Source organism: Oncorhynchus keta, chromosome 9 (genome assembly GCF_023373465.1).
Source record: "Oncorhynchus keta strain PuntledgeMale-10-30-2019 chromosome 9, Oket_V2, whole genome shotgun sequence".
NCBI classification, from domain to species: Eukaryota; Metazoa; Chordata; class Actinopteri; order Salmoniformes; family Salmonidae; genus Oncorhynchus; species Oncorhynchus keta.
In genome coordinates, this window is record NC_068429.1 from 17,341,809 (window position 1) to 17,365,882 (window position 24,074).

The 24,074-nt window shown below is 45.3% G+C and overlaps 1 protein-coding gene and 1 long non-coding RNA gene across 8 annotated transcripts; one reads left to right on the forward strand and one right to left on the reverse strand.

The window, feature by feature from the left end:
- On the forward strand, positions 1–21,185 carry usp20 (ubiquitin specific peptidase 20). 6 transcript variants are annotated; one of them, XM_052525388.1, is made up of 25 exons: positions 1–79; positions 684–792; positions 1,226–1,279; positions 1,385–1,447; positions 1,785–1,955; positions 2,313–2,421; positions 4,605–4,674; positions 6,197–6,310; positions 6,638–6,737; positions 7,733–8,237; positions 9,204–9,356; positions 9,497–9,609; positions 9,816–9,988; positions 11,335–11,429; positions 12,001–12,034; positions 12,150–12,195; positions 12,376–12,556; positions 12,865–12,991; positions 13,136–13,305; positions 15,325–15,406; positions 15,865–15,973; positions 16,074–16,176; positions 16,534–16,602; positions 16,840–17,020; positions 18,777–21,185. In XM_052525388.1, exons 2-24 carry the CDS (start codon positions 712–714, stop codon positions 17,001–17,003), a joined length of 2,886 nt encoding a protein of 961 aa, XP_052381348.1. In that variant the 5' UTR covers positions 1–79; positions 684–711; the 3' UTR covers positions 17,004–17,020; positions 18,777–21,185. The 6 variants fall into 6 exon arrangements, with proteins under 6 accessions (XP_052381348.1, XP_052381352.1, XP_052381351.1 ...); XM_052525392.1 differs by having other exon boundaries at positions 6,638–6,716; XM_052525391.1 differs by having other exon boundaries at positions 1,785–1,937.
- On the reverse strand, positions 13,387–14,531 carry LOC127931762 (uncharacterized). 2 transcript variants are annotated; one of them, XR_008142842.1, is made up of 5 exons: positions 14,403–14,531; positions 14,111–14,256; positions 13,870–13,942; positions 13,578–13,796; positions 13,387–13,504 (listed from the first exon to the last, which is right to left on the reverse strand). It is a non-coding gene; the product is annotated as an uncharacterized LOC127931762 (long non-coding RNA). The 2 variants fall into 2 exon arrangements; XR_008142841.1 differs by lacking the exon at positions 14,403–14,531 and having other exon boundaries at positions 14,184–14,343.
- Positions 21,186–24,074: the final 2,889 nt, after the last annotated feature.

The window sequence follows — 24,074 nt, forward strand, 5'->3', positions numbered from 1 at the left end:
GAGTTGGGGAGGGGAGCAAGTGGGATGGGGTATCTATTCAACAGCCACAGTAGCTAGCCAGGATACCATCGCTAGCTAGGTGTTTACCTATTTTTAACGCACGTTTCCCCTTAAATGAACTTATCTGAATATTGTTGTGACATCGCCTGGTGTTGGTAAATAGTTCATGTTGAGATTCATGTATTTGTTGTCGATGTCATCATCGATTTTTGATGCTAGTTAGTCGTGGAAAAACAGGGCCTTCAGTTTGCAGCAGAGCTGTCAGATTTCGGTGTCTCTAGCCAAACCATAGTGCAGGAATTGGTTTTATAAAATTAAAAAAGTGTACCTGTGTTGGCTGATGTGCGATAGTTAGATGTTTAGTTAATTGATTATCCATTTCTAGAATGTCGATGGGTTGTCAGGCAGCTAGTTACTAGTAAATGCAGTAATTTCAAAGCTTTGAGTGAGTAGAGTAACGTTAGCTTCCTAGCTAAACTAAAGAGCATCATTGTCGGGGACATTCCCTGCAACAGTACGACTAATTCGACATATGTTTTGTAATAGTCTACTCTGGCAGAGTCAGACACACCCCTTGATTGAACTGTGTCTACTTATTGTAGCCACTTACTGATGTCAGCTTGCTTCAATGTATTGTTTTATCTACACAAACAAAATATCAGATTCATATTTTTGTGTATTAGCTAGATCTTTAGAAGAAGTTGAATAAACATGAGTGACCTGGGGGACATTTGTCCCCACCTGGAATCCATAGGGGAGGTCACCAAGGAGGACCTTCTGCAGAAATCCAAGGTAAGAGAAATGATGGTTTCTAAAGAGATTTGCCCAGTCGAGCTTGGGACTATAAGGTTCTATTTGCATTTTGTTCAAAATTATACTGTAAATACCTCAATTCATATTGTTAAAGTTCAAAAGAATACAATATGAAAAATGCTGACACCATTAAAACCAATGAGGGGTTGGAACTTTAAAGACAATTTGCAGATATTGCAGATATAGCCTTATATCCCCAAGCTCTCGCATTGTCAAGCATCTAGAATATGTATGGAATGGGTGCAATGTGACCAAAGTCATGTCTTTTGCTCTTGAGTCATGTCTTCTAGATTTGCCTTCACATTTTTTCTGGTCTAAAAGGCCTCAAGTCCCACAAAATGTACAATACATTCTGGTGGTCTGACAAAATCACACAGGAGATGGTGCTGTATAATTGTTTTGTGTTTTGAAGGGAACCTGCCAGTTATGTGTAGCAGGAGGACCCAACCTCTGGGCCTGTCTTCAGGTAAACAGCAGAGGCTGCTTTTCTTCACTGTTTCAGATATTCTGTGGACCATAATATATATTTTTACCCGTAGACTAATGTAATAGTTGTTTTTATTTTGTTCAGAGCGAGTGTCCATATGTTGGCTGTGGAGAATCCTTTTCAGATCACAGCACCCTACACGCTCAGGTGAATTCTGCTCAGAGCTTTTCTTCTTTGGGTTGTGGGAGATGCTATTTCAAGATCACTTTATTGGCTCAACCGAAATTTGACTTCCACCTCCTCAAACATGTGCAACAGCATTTAGGATTTAATACCATTTAATACCAGCAACCAGGCAGTTGCCAGCTCACTTCCTGACAGATTTTTCCCATCGGACCCGGGATTTGAACTTGCAGCCCTTCGGTTGCTGTCTCACCTCCCTAACCACTAGGCTACCTGCCACCCTAGCATTTCATGCAACAAAAATGTTTTTCAAAATCTTATTAAGTGTGTGAGCGTGTGTCTCTGTGTCTCTCCCCCCTAGACTAAGAAACACAGCCTGACAGTAAACCTGACAACATTCAGGATCTGGTGCTATGTGTGTGAGAGGGAGGTGTTTCTAGAGCAGAGGCCTGCAGTAGTATCTGCTATGTCTGCCACTCACACTCCCCACCACTGTAAAGCTATGGACAACCAGGTACGCCATCGCACAAAGGTCAGCTCAGCTATATTCAACTATACTATGTTTACATGCCTTTTGGGCACTGGTCTAAATTAGTGCACTATATAGGGAGCCATTTGGGATTGGCCCTATATCAACTATGGCTAAAATATATTTTAATTTAGAAAGGGTTCATAAACTATTCAGAAGGCCTGCATTATGTACTGTGTATAAATCATTTATTTATTATAAAGTTTTACTCAACTAGGTTTAATTTTGATCAGCTCACATTCACACTTGTGAGCTGAAATGCAGCCGATTCTGTGTTTGTATATTTTAATTGGCTTCCCACAGGCACACAGACTTATGTTCTTATTCGTTTTTTTTAATGACAACGAATAATTTTCCCAGGATGCATTTCATCAACCAGTGAGTCACCACCGCCCATTGAAGGCGGTGCCCATCGCGGTGGCAGAAGAAGAGGGGTCAGAGTCGGAGGAGGATGACCTCAAACCCAGAGGTAACCTCTGACCCCCTCTGGTCATCATGGCAACCATTCAATAACAGTAAAGAATACAGTGCATTTGGAAAGTATTCAGACCCCTTCACTTTTTCCAGCTCAGATGCATCCTGTTTCCATTGATCATGCTTGAGATGTTTCTACAACTTGATTGTTTTTACAACTACCTGTGGTAAATTCAATTGATTGGACATGATTTGGAAAGGCACAAACCTGTCTATTTAAGGTCCCACAGTTGACAGTGCAGGCCATGAGGTAGGAATTGTCCGTAGAGCCCTGAGACAGGATTGTGTCAAGGCACAGATCTGAGGAAGGGTACCAAAAAACCTCTGCAGCATGGAAGGTCCCCAAGAACACAGTGGCCACCATCATTCTTAAATGGAAGAAGTTTGGAACCACCAAGACTCTTCCTAGAGCTGGCTGCCCAGACAAACTGAGCAATCAGGGGAGAAGGGCCTTGGTCAGGGAGGTGACCAAGAACCCGATGGTCACTCTGACAGAGTTCCTCTGTTGAGATGGGAGAACCTTCCAGAAGGACAACCATCATTGTATCACTCCACCAATAAGGCCTTTATGGTAGAGTGGCCAGACCGAAGCCACTCCTCAGTAAAAGGAACACGACAGCCCGTCTGGAATTTGCCTCAAGGACTCTGACCATGAGAAACAAGATTCTCTGGTCTGATGAAACCAAGATTGAAGTATTTGGCCTGAATGCCAAGCATCTGGAGGAAACCAGGCACCGCTCATCACCTGGCCAATACCATCCCTATGGTGAAGTATGGTGGTAGCAGCATCATCATGCTGTGGGGATGTTTAACGAAGCAACGTGCAGACAGATCCTTGATGAAAACCTGTTCCAGAGCGCTCAGGACCTTAGACTGGGGCGAAGGTTTAACTTCCAACAGGAGAAAAACACTAAGCACACAGCCAAGACAATGCAGGAGTGGCTTCGGGACAAGTCTCTGAATGTCCTAGAGTGGCCCGAACTTGAACCCAATCAAACATCACTGGAGAGACCTGAAGATAGCTTTGTAGAGATGCTCCCCATCCAACCTGACAGCTTGAGAGGACCTGCAGAGAAGAATGGTAGAAACTCTCCAAATACAGGTGTGTCAAGCTTGTAGTGTAATACACAAGAAGACTCAAGGCTGTAATCGCTGCCAAAGGTGCTTCAAGAAAGTACTGAGCAAAGGGTCTGAATACTTATGTAAACATCATATTTAATTTTTTTATTTGTAATAAATGTGTAAACATTTCTAAAACTGTTTTTGCTTTGTCATTATTGATTGAGGAAAAATAAAATAATTTAATTTTAGAACTAGGCTGTAACAAAATGTGGAAAAAGTGAAGGAGTCTGAATATTTTCCGAATGCACTGTATATTGTCCAACATATACACAGTTCAACTGATACCCTTAGCCTGTACAGGGGATACCTAGTCAGTTGCACAGCTGAATGCATTCAACCAGAAGTTCTCTCTTTATGGGTGACAACCATAGCCATCAGATATGGTCTGCATTTTAAATGTAACATACGATCAGATATAGAGCTCTGTACAATCGTTTTGTTCATCCTTTTCTCTGACACGCTTAGCAGGTCTATTCCTTAGTGAATTGTGCCAAGCTGATTTTGTCAGAGACCTCCAAAATTATCTGAGAGCCTAATGAGACGAGCTCTGGGTTAAGAGAAATATAATTGCTTTGGTGCCTAAGAGTACGTACCAGACAATGGTAATAGACTAATGGTCAATATTAACTGACAGGGTCCATGTCATGCAATTTCACTAACAGATGTAGTATCTTAATTTGATCACTGTTGTTGCAGATAATTTTTCATGTGCTGCAATAAATTAAAATGAGCCTTGTGGTTTACATAAATTCACTGAAAGCCTGCAGTTCTTACTAATTAGATCACACACCTAAACTATAGCCTACTGTAGCCTAGCAAAGCTAATTTCCCATAATAAAGTATCACTTTAGAGTAATCGAATCATCCAGGAATATTTTACTCCTGTGAGAAACTGGTCAAATGAAGATCCCACATACTGTATGTAGGCCTGTTCTCCAAATATTAGGTGTAAACAGTGGAGTGGCTTGTATCATAGTCCTACCATATAATATTATAAATATACCTGTATGACGTTATTAAGCTTCTTCTTTTTTTCCCCCTACATCTTTCTCAAAGGTCTGACAGGGATGAAGAATATCGGTAACTCCTGCTACATGAACGCAGCTCTTCAAGCCCTGTCCAACTGGTGAGGTCACTTCCTGTCTCGTTTCGTAAAGCTGAAACTGTATGAGCATATGTGTATTCGTCTTCCAGTTCTTTCACGATTCTGTAATAGCAGAATTTTTTGCAAAATCAACAATTCCCTGCATATTATAGAGTGGGTGAAAACGTGCTTTGATGATGATGACAAGTTCTGAATCGTTCAGTGGGGTCTTTCTCTAACATTCTGAATCGTTCAGTGGGGTCTCTCTCTAACATTCTGAATCGTTCAGTGGGGTCTTTCTCTAACATTCTGAATCGTTCAGTGGGGTCTTTCTCTAACATTCTGAATCGTTCAGTGGGGTCTTTCTCTAACGTACTGAATCGTTCAGTGGGGTCTTTAACGTACTGAATCGTTCAGTGGGGTCTTTAACGTACTGAATCGTTCAGTGGGGTCTTTAACATACTGAATCGTTCAGTGGGGTATTTAATGTACTGAATCGTTCAGTGGGGTCTTTAACGTACTGAATCGTTCAGTGGGGTATTTAATGTACTGAATCGTTCAGTGGGGTATTTAATGTACTGAATTGTTCAGTGGGGTCTTTAACGTACTGAGTCGTTCAGTGGGGTCTTTTTCTAACTTACTCTTGAGTGTACAAAACATTATAAACACCTTCCTAATATTAAGTTACACCCCCTTCTGGCCTCAGAACGGCCTCAATTCGTCGGTACATGGACTCTACAAGGTGTCCAAAGCGTTCCACAGGGAACGCATTCAAACCAGTGCGCCTGGCACCTGCTACTATACCCTTTTCAAAGGCACTTAAATATTTTTTGTCTTTCCCATTCACCCTCTGCATGGCACGCATACATAATCCATGTCTCAATTGTTACTCACCGGTTTATGTCAAGAACTGTAACGCTGCTGGGGCTTTCATTCTGAACAGTTTCCCGTGTGTATAAAGAATGGTCCACCACCTGAAGGTCATCCAGCCAACTTGATACAACTGGGAAGCATTGGAATCAACAAGGGCCAGCATCCCTGTGGAACCCATGCCCGACAAATCGAGGCTTTTCTGGGGGGAGGAGGGGGGTGTGCAACTCAAAATTAGGAAAGTGTTACCAATGTTTGCTATACTCTGGATAAGAGCGTCTGCTAAATGACTTAAATGTAAATGTATACTCGGTGTATTATCCGAGAGCCTGCATATTTTACCAATCACCCGCATAAAACAGTAAATTCATCACAATGGTATCACGTAAGACTGATCCGTCACTGCAGTACAAAAAGAGGGCTCGCAATTTCAACCAATCACTGCACATTTATTGCAAGCAAAATGTCATAATTGCCGAGGCAAAATCAATCATTTTAGCCTGCAGAAAAATCTCAGTGGAATCCTGTAGGGATCGCTCTTCTCAGCAGAAGCCAGTGTGTTAGTTTTCATAGATTGGATCTCCAACTGACCAGTTCTTTCTTTCTTCTCCGTCCCTCCCCTAACCCCCTCTAACCCCACCTAACCCCCTCTAACCACTCTAACCCCACCTAACCCCCCCTAATCCCTCTACAGTCCTCCTCTCACTCAGTTCTTCCTGGACTGCAGTGGACTGGTGCGGACAGACAAGAAACCTGCGCTGTGCAAGAGCTACCAGAAACTAATCTCTGAGCTCTGGCACAAGAAACGGTAGTGTACCAATGGACATGCTAATATGTAGAATATTACAGTCTGTATGTACCATTCAACATGCACATTTTTGGGCTAGATATTCACAAGAATGCAGCAAAATTGTGTTTTTAAATGATACTGTCTGACCTATGTAATAGAAGAAAATACATCTTACCCCAAGACACTTTCACAAGGGGGGCTATCCCAGAAAACGTGTGACTTAACGTATGTTTAATGAGTCTACCTGCTTAGTCATGGCCTGCTACACATTCTGCTTCCTCTTCTTCATTCCCTCGCTCTCACGTTCCTTCTCTCTCTGTAACTCTCTCTCTCTCTTTCCTCCAGGCCTAGTTACGTGGTCCCCACCAGTTTGTCCCAGGGAATCAAGCTGGTCAACCCTATGTTCCGTGGCTACGCCCAGCAGGTAGGGGCAAGCTCCCAGCAGGTAGGAAACAAAATTATGACCTGACCCCTAGCACCTACCCCCCCCTCTGGCTCCTCTCTTTAACCCCCGACTTAACCCACCTCTACCTGTGTCCCATACCCCCAAAATAATCACTGTTGCCACAAACCAAATGGACCCCCAGGGACAGTGAAGTTTCATAGGTTGATTGTTGTGTTGCTGATTGGCTAACCCTGTCAGTGATACTTGGAAGTAGGGTGCCAAGACAGTGAAATGGGGAAGATCTCCATTGCATACTCCTCGCGTTCTTTCTCCTCGTCTCCTTCTCAAAACCCATTGAAGGAGAAAGTCAGGAGACGAGGAGAGAGGACGTGAGGAGTATGCAATTGAGATCTTCCCAAGTGGCACCCTATTCTCTGTGTAGTGCACTACTTTTGACCATAGCGCTATGGATCTGGTCAAAAGTAGTGCACTATATAGGGAATAGGGTGCCATTTGGGATGCTGACATGCTGTAACTAACACACAGTAACTAGTGGACATTTTTATGTTACTGCTTGGCTTAATGGGTGTTTGGTTGATTGGAATGGGATTGTGTGTATGTGACTTTTGGTTTTGATTGCTGTGGAAAAATACAATGACAAAACTGCTGTGAAAATAGTATTGTGTTGAGCCTGTGTGATCAGCATGCTTTCTCTCTGTTTCTCTTAATGCTTCACCTTCTTTTACCATCACACACACTCTCAATGACTTTCTGTGCCTAAGCGCTGCAGGGAACACACACACACACACACACACACACACACACACACACACACACACACACACACACACACACACACACACACACACACACACACACTCCCTGCTTCGTAGTCCTCCCACACCAATATCCCCTCTCTCTTTCTACTTGATAGAGCAGCATCCTCCCCTCTTCTACCTCTTTGTTTGTGTAGTGTGTGTGTGTGTGTGTGTGAGATCTGAGTATATAAGACAGTTCCACACACTCTCCCTCTCGCCCTGTATACTACTACATAGGATACCCAGGAGTTTCTGCGCTGTCTGATGGACCAGCTCCACGAGGAGCTCAAGGAGCCATTGGCAGAGTTCGGCAGGGGGGGTGAGGGGGACGAGCGGAGGGACGGGAGCGACCGCTCCCCCGCCGAGGACGAGTTCCTCTCCTGCGACTCAGGTGCCAGCAGCGACCGGGGAGAAGGAGGAGGGCTGGGGGAGGCGGGGCTGCTCATCCAGGACGAGTGCGGGGTGTCACCGAGGGTGGGAGGAGGGGGGACAGGCACTGGGGGGCGATCAGGGACAGGAGGACCCATCTCGGAGAAAGAGAGGCTGAAGGAGAAGAGGGTTTTGGGCTCGCCCCTCCACGGAGGCTCCCAGGAGATGGACGAGGACGCAGATGTGGATACGGCGGCGGCCGAGAAGGGGGCTCTAGAGAGGGGGGCGGAGGAGGAGGAGGGGACCCCCCCTAGACCACAGAGCCCCAGTCAGAGTCAAACACAGGGGCAGATGCAGAGCAGCAACACTCCAGGTATGGGCTTTGTTATTGTTGGACCCAAAGCACAGAAAGAGAATCTGGACACATATTTTAATTCACAGGCAATAAATATTAAACAAGTGTCATTTTAGATTCTGAACCCAATTTCGAGTCGCACCATAGGAATGTCTTCAAAAATCGCTTTTTTTCCACCTGTGAAACATTGCCAAGGTGCGTCCGTTTCTCTCTGATACAGAGAGACTCATACATGCTTTTATTACAAGCAGGCTTGACTGTTGTAATGCTCTCCTGTCTGGTCTACCCAAGAAAGCCATTGGTCAACTGCAAAACATACAGAATACACAGGTACTGACCAGGACCAGACGGAGAGCATACGTTATGCACCGGTTTGAAATTCTCTGCACGGGCTGCCTGAGTTTTAGAATTCATGTTAAGATGATTTTATTGGTTTTTAAATCAGTCCACAATTGTGCACCCCAAAACATACCAGATATACTTTTAAGTTATGTACCCAGTAGGTCCCTCAAGTCCTCTTACTACCTCTGTTAACTATCCCAAAGCCTAGGACCAAGAGGCATGGAGAGGCAGCCTTTAGTTACTATGCCCCCTGTGTCTGGAATAGCCTGCCAGAGAACCTCTGTGGGGTTGAAACTGTGGACATATTTAAAAGATATCTTAAAACACACCTTTTTAGCTTTGCTTTTCCTTACAGTGCTTTTTAGTCGTTCATTTCTTGTTATTCTTTAGTTTGTTATCTTCTTGTTTGTTGTGTAGTAAATATTTCCGTTTTTATTTTCATGTTTTTTTTTCTGTGAATCGCATTTTGTTGCTTCCATGTCTGAAATTTACTATATAAATAAAGCTTGATTTTGATTAGATTTGAGATTTTTGGTAATGGTGGAAGTAGAAAATGTAGTGTGTGTGTGTGTAGTGACCTGTTGTAGTGATTTGTGAGTAATCTCTTAAAAGCCCCCTCTTCCTCTTTCCTCTCCTACCCAGAGCCAGACAACGAGGCATCGATGCAGCAGCGCCCCCAGTCTCGCCCCTGCAGCCCTGTCCGTACGGTCCAGGAGCTGCAACCAAAACTCTCCTCCAGCCCCCCTCGCTCTAGCACCCTCCGCTCTGCAGGGCCCACATACTCCTTCAAGAAAGGTATGGGGGGTGTCCTCGTCCATACACACACACACACTGTCACGTGTGCACACACTCTCCCACCCAAACACAGAGACACACCTTACCCTCTCACACACACACAAACTATTTCACTCCCTTTCCCATGATCTACCTCTTAGCCCAGCTGATCCTGGGTGCCAAGAAGAAGAAACAGTCTCTCTACCGCAGTGTCATCTCAGACATATTTGACGGCTCCATCCTCAGCCTGGTCCAGTGTCTGACCTGTGACAGGGTGAGCTGTGCTGTGTGTGTGGACCACCACCAGGGGGCGACACTCCCATAGGAACTCTGCTTTACTACCTCTGTTGAAACCTCAGTACTGTCACATGAATATTGAATGTTGACCTCTTTTAATTTGTAGACCTTTTTAACAGAAGTTTTGGTCCATTTCCTCTCATCGACCCCTCTCTCTCTTCTCCTCTCCCTTCCCCCCTTTAGGTTTCGACCACTGTGGAGACCTTCCAGGACCTGTCTCTGCCCATCCCAGGTAAGGAGGACCTTGCCAAGCTACACTCCTCCATCCACCAGAACATCCCAGCCAAGACCGGGGTCTCTCTGGATGTCTACGGCTCCCAGGGCTGGATCACCTACATCATGGACTCCATACGCAGGTCAGGGGAAGGCAGCTGTAGGAGCTGGGGGTAGAGGGCTGGTGGTAGAGGGCTGGTGGTAGAGGGCTGGTGGTAGAGGGCTGGTGGTAGAGGGCTGGGGGTAGAGGGCTGGGGATGGGGATGGGGGTAGAGGGCTGGGGATGGGGGTGTAGAGGGCTGGGGATGGGGGTAGAGGGCTGGGGATGGGGGTAGGGATGGGGGTAGAGGGATGGGGTGGAGGGCTGGGGATGGGGATGGGGGTAGAGGGCTGGTGGATGGGGGTAGAGGGGCTGGGGATGGGGGTGGGGGGGGAGGGCTGGGGATGGGGGTAGAGGGCTGGGGATGGGGGTAGAGGGCTGGTGGTAAAGGGCTGGTGATGGGGGTAGAGGGCTGGGGATGGGGGTAGAGGGCTGGTGATGGGGGTAGAGGGCTGGGGATGGGGGTAGAGGGCTGGGGATGGGGGTAGAGGGCTGGTAGTAGAGGGCTGGGGGTAGAGGGCTGGGGCTGGGGGTAGAGGGATGGGGGTAGAGGGCTGGGGATGGGGGTAGAGAGCTGGGGATGGGGTAGAGAGCTGGGGATGGGGGTAGAGAGCTGGGGATGGGGGTAGACAGCTGGGGGTAGAGGGCTGGGGCTGGTGGTAGAGATCTGGGGGTAGAGGGCTGGGGGTAGAGGGCTGGGGATGGGGGTAGAGGGCTGGGGATGGGGGAAGAGGGCTGGGGATGGGGGTAGAGAGCTGGGGATGGGGGTAGAGAGCTGGGGATGGGGGTAGAGAGCTGGGGATGGGGGTAGAGAGCTGGGGGTAGAGAGCTGGGGGTAGAGGGCTGGGGTTAGAGGGCTGGTGGTAGAGGGCTGGGGCTGGTGGTAGAGGGCTGGGGGTAGAGGGCTGGTGGGGATCTGGGGGTAGAGGGCTGGGTGTAGAGGGCTGGGGGTAGAGGGCTGGGGATGATGGTAGAGGGCTGGGGATGGGGGTAGAGGGCTTGGGATGGGGGTAGAGAGCTGGGGATGAGGGTAGAGAGCTGGGGATGGGGGTAGAGAGCTGGGGATGGGGTAGGGGTCAATGGATGGGGCTAGCATTGGGGCCCGTTCAAGAGGGTGCAACATTACAGAACCTTCATATGGAAATGTATTGTGTAGAACAGATGTGATTGACTGTCATCTAGAACAAGGAATGGTGTCAGCTCTATTCATTACATTTCTATCTGCAACAGCCAGTTGTGCAATGTAAGACTTACCATTGCCATGATTCATTCCAAGGAAATAACCTTACCTAGTATGTAACGACCTTGTAACAAGTAGTAAACCACATGTAACAGCTACATAATACTTGCTATTTATTCCCGTATACCCCCCCACTCCCCCCTCTGCAGGTTTGTGGTGTCCTGTATCCCCAGCTGGTTTTGGGGCCCCATGGTAACGCTGGAGGACTGTCTCGCTGCCTTCTTTGCTGCTGATGAGCTCAAAGGTAAACTCAAAAATATACAGTTGTCCAATAAAATGCATCAACATCCCTGATCTACTGGCTGCTTTTAATGTCACACACAAAGCTCTTGTTAACTTTAAACTGGTACTGAATTAGGAAGAAGTGTATGTTATTTTCTAGAGCCCACAACATTGACTCCACAGATTTACATGTCTGCAAATTGAGCGTTATCCCTCTTAGAAATACCAAGGCATTTGGATGGGTGATAAGTTGTCTTTTAAAACGCATATAGATTAGTTAACGAAGAAGCTGAGAATAAAACTGGGTTTCTTCATGAGAAATAAATGGTGCCTCTCGTTTAATAGTAGAAAACAGATCATTAAATCAATGTTCCTGTCAGCCCTGGATTAAGGCGACATTGTCTATATGAATGCAGCTGCCACTGCGTTAAAACCATTAGATACTGCTTATCACAGCGCACTTTTTGTGACGCAGGGCTCCCTGTCAAAGAGACATTGGTCTCAATAGGATTTTCCTGCTTAAATGATTTTTTTTTAAACGAAACCATATCCTGGCGTGAAATAATTTCAGTAATTTCTTAATTGTTTTGCAGGGGACAACATGTACAGCTGTGAAAAGTGTAGAAAGTAAGTATTTTGGAGAATTTGTAGTTCCATTTAGCATTAGAAGATGAATCTGCCTAGTTGATAATACAGATCACATTTCAGCACACATTTTAAAACTCTTTCACTTATCTTGCAGATTGAGAAATGGTGTTAAATATTGCAAAGTACTTCAGCTACCTGAGGTAATGCTCTTATCTTTGTCCCCATCTATTATCTCATACTTTGACATTCTGCAAAGAAGATAAAACAAGCTTTATCAAAGCGACTAAAGATACCGAAGTTGTGTAATGTTGTTGATTTTCATCGTGAAGATGAGGCATTTGTTTCAGGAAATCTACATGAAACATTTTGTGTGTGTACAGATTCTGTGCATTCACCTGAAGCGTTTTCGTCATGAGGTGATGTACTCCTTCAAGATCAACAGTCACGTAGCCTTCCCATTGGAGGGACTCGACCTCCGACCTTTCCTGGCCAAGGATAGCCTCTCCCAGATCACCACTTACGACCTGCTGTCCGTCATCTGTCACCATGGCACCGCAGGCAGTGAGTAACAAGTAACAGTTGACTGACTGTACTACCTGACGTTTATTAGGGAACATGGTTGTTAGGCTTCACGGTTTTGATTCAACTCAAAATGTGTGTCAACTCATGTAAAAATGTGAGTTTATCACAACCAGTAACTTTCAGCTGCAGGGTACAGAAAGGGAGGTCATGGTACAGAAATAGATAGCCGCACACTGATGAATATGGTTGATTTCACAGCATACCTTTATCTACCTTTCTGCAATTCCTTCCTCTCTGTCTCTCTGCCTCTGCATCTGCCTCTCTGTCTCTGTCTCTCTCCCCCCCAGGTGGTCACTACATAGCGTACTGTCAGAACGTAATCAACGGTCAGTGGTATGAGTTTGATGACCAGTATGTAACAGAGGTCCATGAGACGGTGGTGCAGAATGCTGAGGCCTATGTGCTCTTCTACAGGCGAGACTAACCTTCATACTACATTACAATGATAATAACAATGTATTTCTGTTTTGCTGAACTAGTTATGGTATGTGTGTGTGTGTGTGTGTGTCTGGTCATGTGTGTGTCTATGTGTGCCTGCATGCGTGTGTGTGTCCACAGGAAGAGCAGTGAGGAGTCAGTGAGGGAGAGGCAGAAGGTTGTGGCTCTAGCCAACATGAAGGAGCCCAGCCTGCTGCAGTTCTACATCTCCAGAGAGTGGCTCAACAAGTTCAACACCTTCACTGAGCCAGGGCCCATCAGCAACCACACCTTTCTCTGCCAGCACGGAGGTCAGTACTGTACTGGACCTACCACAAAAACACATCCTAAACATCAACTACACCTTTCTCTGCCAGCACGGAGGTCAGTACTGTACTGGACCTACCACAAAAACACATCCTAAACATCAACTACACCTTTCTCTGCCAGCACGGAGGTCAGTACTGTACTGGACCTACCACAAAAACACATCCTAAACATCAACTACACCTTTCTCTGCCAGCACGGAGGTCAGTACTGTACTGGACCTATCACAAAAACACATCCTAAACATCAACTACACCTTTCTCTGCCAGCACGGAGGTCAGTACTGTACTGGACCTACCACAAAAACACATCCTAAACATCAACTACACCTTTCTCTGCCAGCACGGAGGTCAGTACTGTACTGGACCTACCACAAAAACACATCCTAAACATCAACCACACCTTTCTCTGCCAGCACGGAGGTCAGTACTGTACTGGACCTACCACAAAAACACATCCTAAACATCAACCACACCTTTCTCTGCCAGCACGGAGGTCAGAACTGTACTGGACCTATCACAAAAACACATCCTAAACATCAACCACACCTTTCTCTGCCAGCACGGAGGTCAGTACTGTACTGGACCTACCACAAAAACACATCCTAAACATCAACTACACCTTTCTCTGCCAGCACGGAGGTCAGTACTGTACTGGACCTATCACAAAAACACATCCTAAACATCAACTACACCTTTCTCTGCCAGCACGGAGGTCAGTACTGTACTGTACTGTACTGGGAGGTCCTGTACTGGACCTACAAAAACACATCCTAAACATCAACTACACCTTTCTCTGCCAGCACGGAGGTCAGTACTGTACTGGACCTACCACAAAAACACATCCTAAACATCAACCACACCTTTCTCTGCCAGCACGGAGGTCAGTACTGTACTGGACCTACCACAAAAACACATCCTAAACATCAACTACACCTTTCTCTGCCAGCACGGAGGTCAGTACTGTACTGGACCTACCACAAAAACACATCCTAAACATCAACCACACCTTTCTCTGCCAGCACGGAGGTCAGTACTGTACTGGACCTACCACAAAAACACATCCTAAACATCAACCACACCTTTCTCTGCCAGCACGGAGGTCAGTACTGTACTGGACCTACCACAAAAACACATCCTAAACATCAACTACACCTTTCTCTGCCAGCACGGAGGTCAGTACTGTACTGGACCTACCACAAAAACACATCCTAAACATCAACCTACACAAAAACACATTTCAACTACACCTTTCTCTGCCAGCACGGAGGTCAGTACTGTACTGGACCTACCACAAAAACACATCCTAAACATCAACCACACCTTTCTCTGCCAGCACGGAGGTCAGTACTGTACTGGGAGGTCAGTACTGTACTGGACCTACACAAAACACATCCTAAACATCAACCACACCTTTCTCTGCCAGCAGTACTGGAGGGAGGTCAGTACTGTACTGGACCTACCACAAAAACACATCCTAAACATCAACCACACCTTTCTCTGCCAGCACGGAGGTCAGAACTGTACTGGACCTACCACCAGAACCCATCCTGAACATCAACCAGACTCAATCTAGACCTGGGCTCACTTCAAGTAGTACTTGTTTTCTTTCAAATACTTTGAGACGTGCTTGATTGAGCTTCCTGGCACACTGGAACCAATAGAGTAGTCCCAAAAGTACAAACTCCACCCATCTATTCCAGTGGAGGCTGCTGCTGAGGGAAGGATGGCTCATAACGGCTGGAATGGAGTGAATAGAATGGTATCAAACACATAAACATTTTTGATGCCATTCCATTTACTCCATTCCAGCTATTATTATGAGCCGTTCTCCCCTTAGCAGCAGCCTCCACTGATCTGGTATGAGGATCTAGGGATTCTATTTCTATGCCCTCACCAACCCCACCAACAAATACCAAGCACAACCACTCTCAACCCCCAGCACAACCACTCTCAACCCCCAGCACAACCTCATTGAAATAATCTTCTTCACGTTTTGTCCAGGGATCCCACCCAACAAGTACCACTATATAGACGACCTGGTGGTGATCCTGCCGCAGAATGTATGGGAGTACCTGTACAACAGGTAAGATGAGACTGTCTGTCCGACTGTCTGTCTTCCTACCCACTTGTCTGTCTAACTTAACTGTCTGTCCATCAGACGGTCTGTCTAACTGACTGTGACTGTCGGTCTGTCTGTCTGACTAACTGTCTGTCTGTCTGTCTGTCTTAACTGTCTGTCTCTGTCTGTCTGTCTGACTGGTTGTCCATCTGTCTAACTGACTGGCCATCTGACTGTCCATCTGACTGTCCACCTGTTTCTCTGTCTGACTGCCCATCAATAGGTTGCATAGCAACAGCATCAACTTCTGATAGACAGGCGAAGAGCTAGTATGCTCAACTGAAAGGATACTGTTTGTTTACGGTATACTAAAATGAACTAGTCGTATGTAGTATACAGTATGTTAGTATTCGAACACAGCTTCTGTCTGAATGCCAATCTATTTCTCTGTCCATCGAACTAACTGTCTGTCTGTCTCCTAGTTTTGGAGGAGGCCCAGCAGTGAACCACCTGTACGTGTGTGCTATCTGCCAGGTGGAGATAGAGGCTCTGGTCAAACGCAGAAAGGTGGAAATAGACACCTTTATCAGGGTAAGAGGGATGGGTCACTGTGTATGTGTGCGCGCTTGCCTGTAAGTGTGTGGTGTGTCCTGTATCAAAGGCCTCACCTGTTCTCTCGGTCTGTCTCCAGTTGAATAAAGAGTTCCAGGCGGAGGAGGCTCCTACAGTTATCCTGTGTATCAGCATGCAGTGGTTCAGGGAGTGGGAGAACTTTGTCAAGGGCAAAGACAATGGTACGATTCTACGAGAATGGATGATTTATAATCAGAGGCATTACAGTACCAATGGAAGCTAAAGATCAGGATTACTTAATACACTATAATTATCACATTGTATCCTCTGTGCAGACCAGGGCCCATATACACACAGTGTTTTAGAGTAGGAGTGCTGATCTATTATCAGGACCCCACCTGTACCTATAATCTTATCAATTATGATCTAATAGACTAAACTGATCCTGGATCAGCACTCCAACTCTGAGACGATTTATGAATACTGGCCCCGAATATGTACAGGGAATAAATACAGTGTGAAATGTTCTTTAGTAACGACACTAAAGCTCTTGGGGGTGCTTGTCATTGTCTTCTCAGAACCCCCTGGTCCTATTGACAACAGTAAGATTGGTGTGATGAAAGGGGGACACATACAACTAAAGCAAAGTAAGCAGTATATGCTGTTACATGTGTCGATTGGTCGGTCTGTCTGGGTGCGTGATCCTGTGTGTATTGGTCTGGGCCTGTGTGTGTTCACTTGTATGTGTTAATGTGCGCACGTGTGTGTGTTCATTTGTATGTGTTAATGCGTGCACGTGTGTGTGTTCATTTGTACGTGTTAATGTGCGCACGTGTGTATGTTCATTTGTATGTGTTAATGCGTGCACGTGTGTGTGTTCCTAGGGGCTGACTATGGTCAGATCTCAGAGGAGACGTGGCAGTATCTTCTCAGTATCTACGGTGGAGGGCCTGAGACTGCAGTGAGACAGACAGTGTCGGCCCCGGCCCTCGACACAGACAGCCTGCACAGAGAGAGGAAGATCGAGGCAGAGACCAGGGCACTCTGAGAAACACACACACAATGGTGAGACACACACTTAAACACATTGTGTTTACACACACACCCAAGTGTGTTGATTTATAAACACACTCACAAGCAAACATACACACGCACCCAAGCATCATCTCTGCCCACTGACGGTTTCCCACATCCATACACAAGAACCCAAACACACACACACACACACACACACACAACCACCCACCTCAGGTCTAAGGACGATGTAGCATAAACATTCCTGTCTCTACTAAACACTTCAGTACTAGACCTGTTGGCTCCTGTAACTGTCTGGTCCCGCTACAGTCCACTCTGTTCTCTCACGTAGCTCAGGTCATTCTCCTGTAACTGTCTGATACCACTACAGTCTACTCTGTTCTCTCACGTAGCTCAGGTCATTCTCCTGTAACTGTCTGATACCACTACAGTCTACTCTGTTCTCTCACGTAGCTCAGGTCATTCTCCTGTACTTCATGTAATGTATAAACAGTTTGTAAATCAGGTCAACTGTGTTTGAGATCCCAGATACTGTAACTAGGTAGAGAGAGAGAGTGATAGATAGAACATAATTTCCCTGAAGGGGAATTTGTCTTGCACAATAAAACATCAAAAGCTACGCAATTCTATTAGAGGAGGTCTGAACTTTTAAACGAAATTCAATCGGTAACGCTAAGAAAAAAACAGAAAATATTCTGGGTCCCCCCCCCCAAATGAAAAGCACAATGCAGTTATCACAAAACTACCACTACCAGGTCCTAATCATCATCAAAATTGACTTTTACAGATATGCCTACAGAACACAACAATGCTGTAACGTTAATAGGAGGAGATATGCATCTTTCAAATCATTTGCCACAGATATAAAGTGCTCCGCAAGTCCTCGTCTTTAACCGTTGGGGGGGAAAAGTGCTGATTACAGAAATGATTGCAGTTGATATGCAGCCATTGTCAATGGCCTAGTTCAGTTGGTATGCAGCCATTGTCAATGGCCTAGTTCAGTTGGTATGCAGCCATTGTCAATGGCCTAGTTCAGTTGGTATGCAGCCATTGTCAATGGCCTAGTTCAGTTGGTATGCAGCCATTGTCAATGGCCTAGTTCAGTTGGTATGCAGCCATTGTCAATGGCCTATTTCAGTTGGTATGCAGCCATTGTCAATGGCCTAGTTCAGTTGATATGCAGCCATTGTTAATGGCCTATTTCAGTTGGTATGCAGCCATTGTCAATGGCCTAGTTCAGTTGATATGCAGCCATTGTCAATGGCCTATTTCAGTTGGTATGCAGCCATTGTCAATGGCCTAGTTCAGTTGGTATGCAGCCATTGTCAATGGCCTAGTTCAGTTGATATGCAGCCATTGTCAATGGCCTATTTCAGTTGGTATGCAGCCATTGTCAATGGCCTAGTTCAGTTGGTATGCAGCCATTGTCAATGGCCTAGTTCAGTTGGTATGCAGCCATTGTCAATTCAATTCAACTCATTTTCACATTGAGAAATACTGTACCAAACATCATAGTTAGATGTAAAATTGCGAGACTAAGATATCCTCAGGAAAAGAGTTATATTAATTCTGACTATTTTGAGGAAGTGTATACTGGCTACGGCGTCTCAAGATAGACAAACAGTACTATTGACGCTTTTCGTTCCAATTTACAAGCAAAGGTCTTTTAAAGTGGCTATGCGAGCACACTCGTTCGGTTAGCCTAGCTGAGCTCAGCTAGGCGCCAGCCAAACAGAAGCATGCGGAAGCCTTAAGCCTACTTTTTTCTTCCTTCCCTCCCTTCTAGGTCATCTGTCTGTCTGACTCCTACACCTGGGTGAAGAGAAGCACCTGGGTGAAGAGAAGCACCTGGGTGAAGAGAAGAACCTGGGTGAAGAGAAGAACCTGGGTGAAGAGATGCACCTGGGTGAAGAGAAGCCTTGTCAGGAGCACTTTGTAAAACGTAGCAACGCGCCTCATTCTATTACATGTGCAGAAGGACATAGTTGTCAATTATCATCCTACCGTAGTGAAAAGGTCTTATTTATTGAATAAATCTTAATAAGATTTCTAAGTGAAAAATGTAACATTGCGTGACGCCATGTTTCTGATGCTGTTAGCAGCTATGGTTGGTTAAGTCTAAATCTAAAGAGCTGCTGTACCAGTGTAGTAGGTGTGTCATCGTTAAGGGTGTTCAGACGAGAAGTGGAGGGAGGTAGTGGTGTTTGGGACCATGATGCCAAGGAGTGTGACATCGTCAGTGTTAATCGCTGCTTGACGACTCGGGTCAACATATACATTCTGCTCCACACAGGACATTCAGTGACGACACGTCGGCCACTCATTTTTCTTTTCACGAGACAACAAAAGGACTGATATAAAAAATGTAAAGAAATAAAAGGATGTTCAGAGTTGAATGTTCTGCTTCTTTCCGAGGAGGACTACAGTGTTTTCCGATTGGCGTGACTCGTGCCGTCTCATCGCATAGTCAATTGACGTTACAATTGATTTGTTTAAGTCATACAGATTAAAGCTCATCCCATCAAGACCCCCTAATATTGTGTTTACAGACAGTAGGAACAAGCAGATGAGGGGATTCTCTCTCTCTGTTCCTTAGTGAGCGATTTCACAAGGTTTTGAGGTGTAGGAGATGAGCCTTGTCCCAGATCTGTTTTGTGCCGTCTTACTAACTCTATGGTCTAGTTGGCAAGATGGCACAAACGATTCTGGGACCAGGCTAATAGGAAACCGCAGCAGATCTACAGGGGAGGAGGGGACCTTCAGGAGAGTAGCCCCAGGTCAGGATATCAGGCTAACAGGGAGGAAAGAGAGGGGGTACAACCCCCAATCCCCCTGCAGGGATAGAGGTGACCAGTGTGGAAGAGTGCCAAGGGCTATATCTGTCAAATCTCTATCACGTCTCGTACTTCTCCCCATCTCCATATCCCAGAACTCAACACTCCCCCAGGTCACTAGCCTGCACCAGCCTGCACTCGTCTCTCTGCTTGGGGAAATATCATATTCACCCTTATCCCTCTTACCATAAAGGTTCATTAACCTGCAGTGTGCATGTTAGTACTGCACGCTAACACAGATGTTCAAACTTGTTTTCCTTTTCTTTGGTATCGGTTGGCAGGAGGATGTTGTTGTGTACCCTCTTAGTAAAAACAGTTCCAAAAGGGTTCTGAGTCTGTCCCCATAGGAGAACCCTTTTTGGTTCCAGGTAGAACTCTTTTGGGTTCCATGTAAAAACCAGATGGAACCCAAAAAGGTTCTACATGGAACCCAAAAGGGTTCTTCAAAGGGTTATCCTATGGGGACAGCTGAAGAACCCTTTTGGGTTCTAGATAGCAACTTTTTTTCTAACAATGTACAAGAGGGAGATGATGTAATCCAAGCGGGCATGTCATTATGAGCTTCACCTGAGTTCTGATTCCTTCAGAATGCCAACTAGCCATTTAAATGTTAACTAACATACGTTCAAGCGTGTCTGTCTACTGTAGCAATGCTATGTAATAGATGCTGAATGACAGTGTTGGAACCTAAATGTGAAAGTTTGAGTGATTCTGTGCTGGTAATTGGTATGTCGGTGTCCAAAGAGAAGTAAATGTTTCCCCCTTTTTTTCTATATATATTTTTTTGTATTCCTTTGTTTTTGCCAATTCTGTAAAGAAGTGAAACCTCCAAGTGTTTTTGCAGAGAAGTGCAATGAAAACCTTTGACGGTCTATCTGTGCTCAGACACCTTAGAGTTTATTATTATTATTATAGGCTACCAATGGGTTGCTGAAGCGTTGTAACTTAGTTATGACAGCTGACTATACAGTGAGGGTCCCTGTGGTACATTCCAGCGGTCTGTGATTATTTTCTCAATCCACCTCTGAATTCCTGGTTTGTGTGTCTACGTTGGGTTGTGTACACACACTTGCGTTTAAGCGTTTCATTTTCACTGGTAAATGGTTGAACATAAAGATGTTGCTGTGGTGGGATTGATTGCATAGATAATGACTCGCCTCATATCTTTTCCCCAAAACAATAATAGGAGTTAATCAACTGCTGTTTTTCAATGACGAGAGAGAGTGTGTCATAGTGATGGTGATCTTTTGTTGCTATTTGACTTCCGTGGTTGATCCACACTCAGATGATTGTCTGGGATTGTCTGGAAAACAGATGTAATTATAAATGATTATATGATTAAAAGCCTGCTCTATCTTGTGCTTGGTGTGTAATCATATTTGAACACTGGTTTTCACACAAAGGCACAGCACAGTGTTGAATTAGAACCAGGAGTTTGGTTTACACTGGCAGGGGCGTGTCCAGAAAACACAATTATTGCTTGCTGACATCCATTTAACAAATATTCTCATTCTGAACCATGACACTATGATCAATATGCCTCACTTTGATGTATTGATGACCACTTACCTATCCCACTGCCACACCCCATAGGATACACTGAGTAGTGGTTTAGTATCTGGTTATAACGATTCTGCTCACAGACTGGGCCATCTTTCCAAACACTTATGAGGGAAGAGTTATGATTTTTAATGTTGGAATGGTGACCAGATCAATAGGTAATCTAGAAGACCAGACGCTTCCCATTGATTAAGCTTTTAGGAATGTTTTAGGGGCCACTGACCCCCCTACTGCATGCTGGGTAAATTCATGTAATTGGACACACCCTCTTCTTGCTTTGGTGACCCACATGTATTGTGTGCGTGTGTGTGCGTGTGTGAGTGAGTGAGTGAGTGAGTGAGTGAGTGAGTGAGTGAGTGAGTGAGTGAGTGAAGGAGAGAGAACAGTCGTCTCACTATGAGAGACTGTGATGTCATAGTCTTTGTTCCCTACGCCTTGTTCTGCTCTGACTGTATCAAGCTAACCCAGACAGAGTGAGGACTAAGGGGAGAGAGGAAGGAACAGAAGGAGGAGAGGAGATGGAGCACACTGATCATCCTTTGCAGACAGGAGCAGTTAAACAACATACAAGGTGAGTGAGAAGTAATGTGTACCTCTCCGTCACTCTCTCCCCCTCCTCTCTCTCAATCCCTCTGTTTTTAAAGGTGCTGTGTTTATCACCCCCCCCTCTCTCTTTGACCCACCCAAACAAGACTGCTGCTGCTGGATCGCTCCACTGTTTCAGAACATTGTCATGTGTGCCTCTGACTACAGCATCTGACTACTGCATGTGTGACTGTTCAGCAGCAGCTGTCTGATTTGAGAGTTAGACTGATATGTTCCTGTACAGACAGTGTTTTGCCACCACAATCTGGGTGTGCTGTGTATCTGACTGTAGGCGGGCAGATTTCATAGTGTGTTTATAATGGCTGTTAGTTCATTTTCTGACACTCAGTAAACGGCAGAGTCTCAGCTTTCCAGATATTGACTTCATCTTTCCGGAGAAACCAAGCCTCATTAAATAACTGATTGATGATGGGTAAATAGCTATATTACGTGCATGACTTTAAGCCTTTGCTATAACTGAATAAGAACATGGAGCTTATGACAGGGATGTTGTGCTGGCTACTGTACACGTAGCTGTGATGGAACGGGGTGGGGCTGTCCCGTCCTCACCCCAGCGGCTGACATCATTGGCTAATTTGGATGTCTTTGCACGATGCACAAAGGCTGCTCATGATGTCTTCATCTAGACAGGTTCATGTCTACTGCCAGTACATTACAATGCTCTTATCTGGATAAATTGACTGGTTTAATTATTAGTTCTAATAGATGACATGGAAATACAAAAATTGTGTATTTTCATATTCTTATATAAGATAAAATGTATGTCACACAAAGTAGGATTTACATTTACATTTACATTTAAGTCATTTAGCAGACGCTCTTATCCAGAGCGACTTACAAATTGGTGCATTCACCTTATGACATCCAGTGGAACAGCCACTTTACAATAGTGCATCTAAATCTTTTAGGGGGAGGGGGGGGGGGGTGAGAAGGATTACTTGAGTCCTGCAACTCATGGCTTTAGGGTAATGTATGTTGCAGGGTAATGGATATATCTACCATGGCAACTATATCTATGGTGGAAATAAGGGTAGGCTTCTCTGATTACTATTACTGGCATGGATCAGTTTGACCTCAGGGGTGGGTATGTCTGTCTGTCTGTGACTGTATGAACAGTTTGACCTCAGGGGTGGGTATGTCTGTGACTGTATGAACAGTTTGACCTCAGGGGTGGGTATGTCTGTGACTGTATGAACAGTTTGACCTCAGGGGTGGGTATGTCTGTCTGTCTGTGACTGTATGAACAGTTTGACCTCAGGGGTGGGTATGTCTGTCTGTCTGCGACTGTATGAACAGTTTGACCTCAGGGGTGGGTATGTCTGTCTGTCTGGGACTGTATGAACAGTTTGACCTCAGGGGTGGGTATGTCTGTCTGTCTGTGACTGTATGAATGAAGAAATAGGGAAGATTTATTAGACAGATAACAGAGAATATAAAAACAAAGACTGTTGGTTTGCATCTACTCTACCGCAGCACAGTCTGCATTAGATAGCCTTGTGGCGTCAGTGAGTAACTGGAAAGATTGGGAGAGAAACAGATGACTCATTAAGCCCTCGTTCTTCTCTTTCGTTCTTTTTTCTCAGGCACAAATACATCCCCAGCTTCGACTGACCTGAGGATCCCACATCGACAGCAACTCTTCCATGACCAAAGACTGACCAGCACCACATTTGAAAAAATAACACTTTTCAGAGCCATAGTAAACCATACTGCCGATAACCCATGTACTGACTTGAAGGAGAGAGGGACAAATATCCAATCAAATCCAACTTTATTTGTCACATGCACTGAATACAACAAGTGTAGACCTAACTGTGAAATGCTTACTTACAATCCCTTAATCAACACTGCAGTTCAAGAAGAGTTAAGAAAATACCCCAAATAACAATAACAAAGCTCTAGACAGGGGTACCGGCACCGAGTCAGTGTGCAGGGGTACAGGTTAGTTAAGGTCATTTGTACATGTAGGCAGGGGTGAAGTGAATATGCATAGATAATAAACAACGGGGAGCAGCATTGTCCAACACTTCCCCTCCTTACTGGCACTAGAGAAGTACTTTCTAGATCAGACTATATCTGATATC